The sequence below is a fragment of the Maylandia zebra genome, linkage group LG17 (assembly GCF_041146795.1).
Source record: "Maylandia zebra isolate NMK-2024a linkage group LG17, Mzebra_GT3a, whole genome shotgun sequence".
Lineage (NCBI taxonomy): Eukaryota > Metazoa > Chordata > Actinopteri > Cichliformes > Cichlidae > Maylandia > Maylandia zebra.
This window is the reverse complement of record NC_135183.1, coordinates 16,553,506-16,564,834: the sequence shown is the minus strand read 5'-3', so window position 1 is coordinate 16,564,834 and position 11,329 is coordinate 16,553,506. Positions and strand designations below refer to the sequence as shown.

Below are 11,329 nucleotides of genomic sequence, written 5' to 3'. Positions count from 1 at the left end.
CATCCTCCCCCTTGGAGTTGTTAAAAAGGAGGAAATTATCTATAAAGACATGATGAGATTGTGTATCAGGTTTTAAGCATGTTTATTTCTGCTGCAAAGTTTTAACATGGGAGTTTACGGGCACTGACTCACTGCTGCCACTGCTGGACCTCAGAGGAACTGCAGGGATCTGTCTGTAATTACTGTCAGTGCCAGCAGGGGGAGCTTCAGGACTTAAGTTTAAATATTTGTGCTCTAACTTTCATAAAGTGAAAATATTCCAGAGGTATGTGTGATGGGTTGAGATCTATTAGGTCGAACTGCTCAGAGATTAAATTATTGATCTTGTTTTTGACCATATTGTTTCATTTGCTGACTTCCTGTCTCTCATTGTGACGTTAAATGTTGTGGAGAGGCTCTTGTTTTGTTTTTCTTCACTCAGCTGTTGATGGGCGGAACTGAACCACTCCCTGCACACAAAGCTCCCTACCCCTCCCCCCGGGCTGGCTCTCTGGTGACGATAGCACTTCCTGAATCACCTGGACAGGTGAACAGCTACGGTGTTGACCTACCTGTCGGGCTGTGACCTGCTACAGGATGAAAATAGACCTCACCGGCGGCCTCAGAGTTGAAACTCAACATCTGTGTGAGTACTGGTTTTATTTGAGAGAGAACGTTAAGGGTTCGATTCCGCTGTTGGTTCCTGTGTGAGAGGTGAAGCTGAAGTGGCTGTAGTCATAATAAATCCCGCACTCAGTTTTAATCGCGCCGGTTCTTCCCGGACCATTTACCTTTGACTGGGCTCAAAACGATTCCGTCCAGTTCATTAAAGAAGGATTAACACATCTGTTAAAATATCTCCTCATCCAGAGTTTGTATGCTTGTTTCTTTAAGGTTTGAGGATACGTGTAGTTCAAAAAACTCATTGTCTGCCTGAAATCTGCAGCAATGTTATTTGCCAAAAAAAGACTGCTTGTATTGGTGTAAATGATTTTTGGCCTATGATATATGAAACATATGTCAAATATGTCCCTCAAATGATCTCAGGTTGTCTTGAGCCACCAACAACACTCTTGTTTTATCCAGCTAATAAGTCTCTTTGACATTAAAAGTGTGTTTTTTCAAGAGACACTTGGTTAAGATGGCAGCAGATATAACAAAGTAGTTCAATAAAGATATTTTAAGTGGCCAAAAAGGACTGGATTGGTTATAAAGCAGGTACAACAACACAGGTTCATACTTACAACATAACTTAATATATAATTCATCTCTAAATCATGTTCTCTACAGTCTGTTTACCAATATAAGTAAAGACATTAAACATAAAAAAACAAACAAACATTGAAACATTGGAAATCACTTCGTTACAACACCTACTTCAGTTTCCTCCACCTCAGCTTCACAGAGAAACTAACACACCTCCCTTGTGAATAAAGCACAATCTGTGTTTGTGAGAGCAAAATGATTTTAAAAAAAGCTTCAGAGAATGTAATAAAGTAAGCCTGACAATAATATGTTCTTTTTGTTTACTAATAACTGGTTTCAAATCCAAAAAATCAACTGCTCGTTTGAAACTCTGATTGGCAGCAGCTCACTGATCAGTCTGCTCAATCTCATCTTTTTCTGGAGGCGATTAATCAGTCAATAGATCAGTTTGATGGAGAAGGTGATCAGTAGTACTTTGGGACTTTTACTTTTGAAGGACTCAGCGGTGTTTGTAACGCCACCCTGAAGTCATTGGATGAACATCGGTTTTTCTACTCTGTAGACTGTAGACCCGCTGAAAGGTAAAACCAAACAGTTGTGGATTAAGCTTACTTGTTGTTCCTAGAGTATTTAAAACTAGAATGAGGCAGAGCCTTCAGTTTTCAGGCCCCTCTTCTGTGGAACCACCTTCCTGTTTGGATTCAGGAGACAGACACTATCTCTACTTTTAAGATTAGGCTTCAAACTTTCCTTTCTGCTAAAGCATATAGTTAGGGATGGATCAGGTGACCCTGAATCCTCCCTTAGTTATACTGCAATAGGTGTAGGCTGCTGGTGGATTCCCATGATGCATTGAGTTTTTCTTCTTCAGTCACCTTTCTCGCTCACTATGTGTTAATAGAGCTCTCTGACTCTCTTCCACAGCATGTTTTTTGTCCTGTCTTTCACTGTATTTGATTTTGCACTGTATAAATAAAACTGAATTGAATAAACTGAACTGAATTAAGCGTGAGTGAATGTTTGAAGAAGCCTGCAACATTGCCACAGATATGATTTTAATATAAACGATGAAATGAAGACTCAGTTTACTAATAACCGGATTAAAATCAGCGGCGCTGCATGAAGCTGAAACTCTGCTCACAAATGTTCTGGCTCATGTATCTGCAGACGGTTGAACCTCAGACGGCTGAAAGGAAGACTTCTCATTTCAGGATGAGTGACTCTATGAAGACTCAGCTGGTGAGCTCCATCCATCTGCAGGAGGTGGAACTGCAGGAGAAACCTGCCGACGACAAGCAGGACAGCAACAATAGCAACAATGGTGAGTCTGATAATCGATAATCAAACATCTGGAGATGATGTGATGCCCTTGGAAACATTGGAGAGTCCTGAGAGGCCCTTTGAAACGTTTCCTAAAAAGGTTGTGATGTTATTGTGAATGAACCTATCTGCAAAAACTGCAAAAACATCAGGAGAAGCACAGTAGGTTTCTGCCATGGGCAGGTTTTAACGGTCAGTTTCACTACAGAGACCTTCTTTGTACTTTATTTCAGTCCAGTTTTATTCCTAAAGCACTTAACAGCAGAAGTGCAATGCTTTATTCTGAAAGGTAAAGACTCGAATTCCTGTTCAAAGAATTTCCTTTGAACAGGAAGAAACCTCCAACAGAACCAGGATCAGGCGGTCCTGATCAGGAGCATGCTGGGACTCAAGTCCTCTGCAAGGAGGTTAAAGCTCAACTGTTTTAGGATCATATCAGTCCACCACAGAAGAACTAGTTCTCACCACCTCATTTCCCTCATTATGAAATTAAAGGTGTCTGTCACAGCCATTCTGAGCAAGAGGAAGGTGGTGATGTTAGTTGATGTATTGATTGATTGATTCTTGCAGCAGATAAAACGTTTACAGTGGAGGATGCCGTGGAGAAAATCGGCTTCGGGCGTTTTCACATTCTGCTGTTTGTCATCATGGGCAGCTCCAACGTGAGTAATGTTTATGCTCAGCAGCAAAATACTCAGAGTATTTAAAGTAATCAGGGTGCTCACTGTTGTGCTCGTGTTTGTGCGCAGATCGTGGAGGCGATGGAGATCATGTTGTTAGCTGTGGTTTCTCCGGAGATTCGATGTGAGTGGCGTCTGGATGACTGGCAGGTGGCACTCGTCTCCACTGTGAGTCACAGCACACAGACTGATCTGCTGATAATTTATTGATTAATCAATTAATTTGCGTCAACCAGTTAGGCTGAAACCTCTGAACTCTCAGAGGGTAACCCTGACCTCAGTGGGGCTTTCTTTAGCATGGCTTGACTTTATATGGTCAGCAGCTCTGAACAGGTCTCACTGATCGATCACGTTCACAGTCAGCAGAGCAGCTTCTTGTTTCATTACATCAGAGGCGTGTGAGCTCATTAACGTGATGGCTATATGAAAGTGCTGCAACACTTCTCTCTGTGTCCTCAGATGGTTTTTCTGGGCTTCATGGTTTGTGGAGTGTTGGGAGGATACATCGCTGACCGATACGGACGCTGGAAGGTCAGAAACAACCGACACGCAAGGTCTCAGCTGGAGTCTGTGCACTGATTGGTTGACTGCTGGTGTGTGTGTGTGTGTGATCCAGGTCGTGTTCGGTGGCTTCGTGTGGAGTGCGTACTTCTCGCTGCTCACGTCATTCGCACCGTCGTACGGTTGGTTCATCTTCCTGCGTGCCATGGTGGGCTGCGGCGTAGCAGGAGTGTCGCAGGGGTCAGCTCACACACACAAACATTACGCTGAACATCCTGCAGTCTGATTGGCTGGATGGTGGTAAGCTTCAGTGGCTGCTCTAATTGATAGTGTCTCTGTTCAGGTTTGTGCTGAAGACCGAGTTCATCCCGGCAAAACATCGAGCCACCCTGCTGCCTCTGGCCACCGTGAGTTCATCCTTTCTTTGAGTTTCACTGGTTTCCACAAAAATAAAGACGAGGAAGTCAGAATCATGTTGACCACAAAGTACTGCTCCATCTGGGAGACCTCACAGAGCGAAACATCACAGAGGTCCTAATGAGTGTCCACACAGGAAGCGATCATCAGCATCACTTTATCACTGACAGTTGGTCGCTATCAAACATTACAGGCTGAGGTTGCCTGGGTAACCCACCGCTGTATATCAGTCAACAGTATTTGTGACTCCGTTGGTCGTTGCCTTTATTGCTTACCTGGAAGTTGATAAAAGTTTTACTGAGGGATCACCCACTTCCTGTCACCAGCTGTTATTTCGCTCGCAGTTCCTTCCTTACTCTGCTCTAATCCTCATTTCTAAGGTCATGTTTTGGAAATCAGATATTGTGATAGCACAGAAGTTGAGAGGGTTCTAGTGCCCATTACTGAGGACCTCACAGGGTTAAATCCAGTGTTTTATTTGACCTTCATAATAATCATGGGCAATAGCAGCTTGACGCAGATTTTATTACATGGAAAACTCAACATGCTCAGCATAAAAGATAAAAACATAAAAGATGAGTAGGTCTATTATCTTTTTAAGGCAATACAATCAAAGAAACACGTGTCAGTGTATACACGCAGTTATTAATCACAGTCTTGTGGAGATAATATTCTGTTTTTAAAGAGATGTGAGAAAGATAAAGTTTTAGATGTCCAGCAAATACAAAACATCACAAGGCGACAGCAGCAAAGCTCAGAGTCCGTCTCTAAAACACGTACATGTATCATAAATCACAGATAATGGTCTGTTGCCAGCCTTATTTTAATGCTTAATACGCGTCATGGAGAGAGCACAGCTCCATGGGTAACAGCTTCAGCTCACGTCACGTTGTTTGTTTGTTTTTCTCCCATGGGGTTTTCAAAGGCATCCTCAAACTCAGCTTAGTTACCTGTATGGTGTGATGTCATCAGTTCAGATCTCCCAGCATGCTCCCTGTTTGTGTGTCAGATATTCTGGATGCTGGGCTCCATGCTTATCATCATTCTGGGTATGCTGGTGGTTCCAACTTTGGGCTGGAGGTGGATGATACGGATCTCTGTCACGCCGAGTATCATCCTCATCTTCCTCTTTAAGGTGAGATATGCCCCTCACCTGTCCACCCTAACCTGTGCAGCAGTGCTGTGATCATTAGATTAGAAATGAATGCACATATGAACATTCAGTGTGGCAAATTAAACGAAGAATGAAAGATTCCTAAAGAGGTTTTCAAAGATGTTTAAGTCTTACTGTAATAATTCACAGTTACTAAAAGAAGTGAGGGATGATTTGGAGGTTCTGAAGTAGTTTGTCAGGTTTTAGGTTGTTGGTTGTTAAACTAAAAGTGCCAAAAGGAGAGGGGTGAACAAAAAAGAGAAGCGGAGGCACTAAACTAGTAGAAATCACATGAAGTGCCACTTAAAGCATAAGCTGGGGAAGACTAAGTTGCCACAATAATCTCATCAAGGCTAATGTGAGTTTCTGATTGCTGGATGTATTCAGGCTCGTGAACCCAGACTGACTGCTGTTTCTGTATGTATTGATTCAAATCAGTTTATTCCTGAGTCGGCTCGTTACAACGTATCAGCAGGAAAGACTGAGGCTGCCATGAAAACGCTGCACTGGATTGCTAAAATGAACCGAGCTTCTCTTCCGCCAGGACGACTCGTGGAGCCCGTCACGGTGCGTTAAGTGCAGTGAGTAAGACTTGAAATAAGTGTACCGATCTTCCTGAAAGTCGTTTGCTGAAGGAATCTTTCAGCTCCTGAAAATGTTTTGCTGTCAAAATGATTAAAAATATTTCAAAATTGTTTTATCTTAAAGTTTGTGATAACAGTCTACTGGAAAAACACTACACAGGGCAGTATGTGTAATTCACAGGGATGTCCTGATGGTGGCTCATAATATAAAGCAACTTGATGTGATTGCCATTGTGATTTGGCGCCGTATAAATAAAACTGTTGAATTGAGTTGAATCTGAGGGTATCACTGGATTCAGTCATAGGATATTCGGTGTGAATGTTCCTGTGTGTTTCAGAGCGAAAGAGGCAGCTGGAGAATTCTGCTCAGCCCATTATTCAGGAGGACATCTGTACTGCTCTGGTACTCATGGTAATGGTATTTTATTTTTTAGTGTTTTAATAAAAGCAGGCTACATAGCCGTCACAGTAAAAGGGCATCAAAGGAGAAAATTATCAAATAAAAGCAAAAGATCCAGTGAAAGCAAACTGGAGGTTTGCACAGGTTACAATTATAGACAGGAATAGTCATGAAAAACTTTCCTTCTTTAAGGAAACCAAATCAGAAAGTATGCGTGCTTTATATTAAAACATAGTAAGGTATCATAGGCATAGAAGAGAATACTGTATTATGTCTTCTGATTGGATGCCAAATAGGGAGATTTAAAGTACTAAGTTTATACAGACAAAAGTTGTCTATGAAGTGTTTCAAGCATTTCTGGAAACATTTCGTAGACAACTTAAAATGCTCCCAGCAGTTTTTTTCCCAACCATAGACACATCCGAGGTTTGTAGAAGTCATTGAATGTGGTTGTTATACCCAGTATGTATAATCCTTCTTGGACCTGTTAAGGACCAACTTTCATTTGTTTCACTGTCAGGTTTGTGGCATCGTTTATATACTACGGCTCAGTGCTGAGCAGTTCGGAACTGTTGGAGAAGAACCTGTTGTGTGTGATCGATGCTGACAAAGAGCATCAGGTCAAACATCGCCATGAGGACGGACTGTGTTACTGCATCCCCTTTGGTTACAGTGACTACCAGACTCTGCTTATCAGCTGCCTCGGAGAGGTTGCATGTGAGTCATCGTCAGCGAAATGCGTTGAGAGAATTTTCAGTTCATCAGTTTTTCAGCCACACTTGCAGAATAATTCCTAAAACGTACTGCGAAGGTTTGCTGCTGTGCTGTTTCCGGATCAGGTCTACTCTGACTCCTCTCTTCTATCCTCCCAGTGGTCCCAGCAAACATCGCTCTGCTCAACGTGTTTGGACGCAAGATGACTCTGACCGTGCTGCAGCTGTTAGCAGCCTTTTTCTTTATGATACTCAACATTTGCTCCACTATGTAAGAGCCCCACAGATTGGACCCCCCTGACCGGGTCCAAGTGTATGACGTCATCTCATTAGAGCAAGTCAAGGTTTGTGATGTCATCTGGTCTGTTTTGGTCGTGCAGGTTTGGCTTCACGGTGCTGCTGTTTCTGCTGCGGTCTCTGGTCTCCATGAACTTTAATGTGGTTTACATCTACACAGCAGAGGTACGTTCACAGTCTGCTGGCTTCAACGGTGCATTTTTTAAGGACCGGGTCTGAGGTGACAGGAGTTTTGGTTTCTCAGGTGTACCCCACGGTGGCGCGCTCTCTGGGGATGGGTTTCTGTACGTCGTTCAGTCGCATCGGAGGAATGATCGCTCCGTTCATTGCTCAGGTGCGTTGGCTGTCCTGCTTAATGATCAGAGTTTTCAGGTTTTTGGTCCAGTCTATCATTGCTTTGTGTGTACTTCAGGTGCTGATGTCTCAGTCGGTGATTCTGGCTCTCTGTCCGTTCGCTGTGGCCTGTGTGCTCTGCGCTCTAGGAAACTTCCTGATGCCAATAGAAACCAAAGGACGAGCTCTGCTGGTGAGAATGTGATTTTGTATGAGCTTTGTTCTTTTTTCTTATGTCTAAATGCCGTGGTCTGACATGTTTGTTTGTTTGGATTTTTTCAGCAAAACTCCTGATGGTGTCTCTGAACAAACTGCTGCTCTTTGTTATTTCATTTTGGTTACATGTGTAAAGACTTTAAATATGATACTGACCTCAGGTGTTGCTGTGCCTTCATTAACAGCTCAAAGGGAATGAATGTTTGTTAGCATCAGTGAAGGAAACCTTACATTGTTCAGGTTGTCAGGCCAGTTATGAGCCCTGTTTCTCTGGTTTTTGTAGGATTATCTTTCACCTCCTCCTGCACTTCACATGAATCAGCTGTTACTTTATGCTTAAAAGATTCAACAGTATAACAGTGTAACATTATTTCTGGCTCTTTGTATGTAAAGAATAATAATTACCGTATATTTTATAAACATATCCAGAAGGTACAGGTACAGGTACAGTAGGCTCTAACAGTAATTCTGTATGCTCATTAATAAACTCCAACTATTGAACAAAGTGTTTGTGTGAGATAGTCTACCTGTGGATGTTTTTTTTCCTTCATGCTACAGATGTCATGTTTTACTTTGATCATATAAAACTGAATTTAATGAGAACATCCTGTGAGTGCAGTGTAAATGATCTTCCTCTGGCGCCACCTTCAGGACAAATGATACAGGCTCACGCCTCAGGTGTGATATGAGCAGCCTCTCAAGTGCAGCTGTAACGGAGTCAAAAAAAAGAAGCTTTATAACATGTTAATAGTTGGAGCATGTGCCAGATTTCGATGTCTCATTATGGAAATTTGTGATTGGAGAAAATTAATTAATTGATGTAAAAATAAATAAATAAATAATCTTTTGTGGTAAACTGTAGGCAGTTCATGCTTGTCGGCCAAATAAATGCTGTTCAGATTAAAAATTTTAAAAAAGGTGATGATCGCAAAGTGAGCATGACCCTTCAAGTGACTACAGCCATATTAATGGTAAATTTGCTGGGTTAAGGTAAATGGGAATGAAGACAAATACTACTATAACTCTCGAAAATTCACAATTATTATTCATATGAACATTACCATATTAAACTAACTATATTAAACTTGGAGCCACCTGGTCGACAAATAACGCAACTGCATTGTTAAGGTTCCTCGTGGCTGCACAACATGCCAGAGCAAAGGAAAATGATCCCAAAATGGAGACGGGTGCAGGTGAGCAGCATTGGTGTTTCTGTATGTTTAATAGTGAAAATGTTCTCACAGTAGTAATAGTTCGTATGTGTTTTTGTTATAAGCACTTCTAGCATGTACCCTGAAAGTTACAGCTCTAATAGTGGAGCTCTTTTGGAGCTCTTAATAGTAAGTTTATTTACAATTAGTACTTATGGTTAGCATGCTAAGCTAATACTCGTTAGCCAGTTGGGTGCTTACTGGCTGGCTCCTGGCTCTCATGTTTTGTACGGGAGTACATCACAGGTCAGGCTAACATGACCGGGCTGGATACAATAAAATTATATCTAAACGTTACTGTGTGTGTTTTCATTGAAAAATAATACATGAAAATATTTTATAAATTACCTGCACTATAGCAATATGTGCGGCTATATAAAGAGCCACCAGCAGGAAATAATCGCGGGAATAGTTTGTGGTATCGGTGGTTCATCTGCTGAGTAAAAAGATAAGAAAAGGAAAATGGATCGGGTGCTTGTCACAGTTGCTGCTGGCATTATGTACCTTAAGGCTGAAGAAGAAGCAGCGCAACTGAGAAGATCCGGAAGAGAAGAGCCAGAATGAAGATGAGGGGGAGGAGACGTGCCTTGATGGCGTGCCTTCTTCACTCAGTACATTTTTAAAAATAACTAATAGCCGAGGCTGCCTGTCGCCTGGGGGACGTCGTATGGTAAGGTCATCGTATAATGATCTTCCCGGACTACTCAAAGTTGCTGAGTGAGAAGCGGAATAAGTTTAATGAGTGCAAGAAGCTTCTGCACAACAAACGTATTGGTTTCTCCTTAATTTACCCAGCAGTGCTTGTTGTGAAATCTCCTCAGGGATCCCGTTGCTTCGAGGACCATAAAAAAGCAATGACTTTCATTCGCCCCATGGTGTAAAACTGGTTTGTTTGCCTGTTTGTTTTTGTCGTTTTTTTGTTGGGGTTTTTTTCCCTTCATCTGTCGCTTTTGTTTATTTTTCTGGGTAGTAATTTTCTCCTGTTTTGTTTTTTGTTCTTTGTTTGTTTGTTTTTGTTGTTTGTTGTTTGTTTGTTTGTTTGTTTTTGTTTTTCCTAGACCCCAAAGTACTGGAAAAGGTCGTGGCTCCAAAACTCCATTAATAAAACCTTATTAATGGAGTTTTTATTATGTTTAGAGAGAGATACAAATGATGATTATTACGTGCTCGCTTCATTTTCGTATTAAGGACAATTCTGGAGGTTAACTCAGACCTCTTCTCTAAACTGAATTGGACACAAGGTGGAGCGGTGAGTTCATACCCTTAGTGGATCTATTGTACTGTGTCCATTCTCAATGTTCTGTTTGTTAAACTGTATTATGAGCATTAAACTAGAACAAAGTTTGGTTTGGAATGTATGTTTTAGATAAGACTGTAGATCCAGTATATTCGATTGCGGAATTTTTTATTTTTTTATTTACACATTAACAAGAGAATTCTCAGTAAAACCAAAGTTACTTTCCCTAGTAACTAGTAAAGCAGGGCGATATGACCAAAAATATTTATCACGATATACATTTGAAAATTTGCGATAACGATATAACTGACGATATAATTGACACTAGACAAAATACTTTACAACTCCACAACTTTATTAGTGAAAAAAAACCCATAAATGTATTTTCACTTAAACAAGCAGCTGTTTTTTATGTGCATTAAAGTTATATAAAAATGTAACAGTGCAAATGCAAATTTCTCGCTGACAGTTTAACCAAAAGGCATTTCCAGTGGAAACTGGCCGACATATCCTGAGCATAACCATGTATAATATGCACAAAACTTAAAAAGAGGTTATACACACACAATACGGTAATATTATGTTGAAGCACAGTACGTATCACTCCGCGAGGCTCCTGCCTACGGTAGCCGTAATGCTCCGACAATCCATCAAGCGGTGCAGCTTCGTAGCTTAGCAAAGTCGGACTAAAACATTTGACAGATTTTCGAGCGTCGTGTACGACATAAAATCGTTTCGAGGTCAGTAAACACAACCAGAATTCATACATAAGGCACACGGGATTATAAGGGGCACTGTCGATTTTCAGAAAAATCAAAGGATTGATTTTAAGTGTGCCATATTTTCCAAAAAACACGGTAATAATGACGGCCCGCTAGCATGCGCTACCAAAAATAGTGCTTTGTTGTGTATCTGATGGATGAAAGCCAAACCAGTTCCACACCACTGAAGTTGCAGCATTTTTACAAACCAATTCTGGTTCATCCATTTCATTCAACGATCCGCTTTTGCCCTTCTCATTCTGCGTCGCCGGCATGTGCGTATGAAAACAAAGGCACTGCGCATGCGCGTTTTATCCATAT

General features: G+C 41.4%; 1 protein-coding gene across 4 annotated transcripts; it reads left to right on the top strand.

Annotated features, from left to right (window-relative positions):
* The first annotated feature begins 476 nt into the window (after positions 1 to 476).
* svopl (SVOP-like) lies at positions 477 to 8,304 on the top strand. Of its 4 annotated transcripts, none has more exons than XM_076875945.1 (16): positions 477 to 625; positions 2,397 to 2,506; positions 3,079 to 3,167; positions 3,255 to 3,353; positions 3,645 to 3,716; positions 3,802 to 3,926; positions 4,030 to 4,093; positions 5,113 to 5,238; positions 5,695 to 5,823; positions 6,179 to 6,252; positions 6,761 to 6,957; positions 7,113 to 7,224; positions 7,334 to 7,415; positions 7,495 to 7,584; positions 7,663 to 7,776; positions 7,866 to 8,304. In XM_076875945.1, exons 2-16 carry the CDS (start codon positions 2,398 to 2,400, stop codon positions 7,875 to 7,877), a joined length of 1,494 nt encoding a protein of 497 aa, XP_076732060.1. In that variant the 5' UTR covers positions 477 to 625; position 2,397; the 3' UTR covers positions 7,878 to 8,304. The 4 variants fall into 4 exon arrangements, with proteins under 4 accessions (XP_076732060.1, XP_004564984.1, XP_004564985.1 ...); XM_004564927.3 differs by having other exon boundaries at positions 3,076 to 3,167; XM_004564928.3 differs by having other exon boundaries at positions 2,353 to 2,506.
* Positions 8,305 to 11,329: the final 3,025 nt, after the last annotated feature.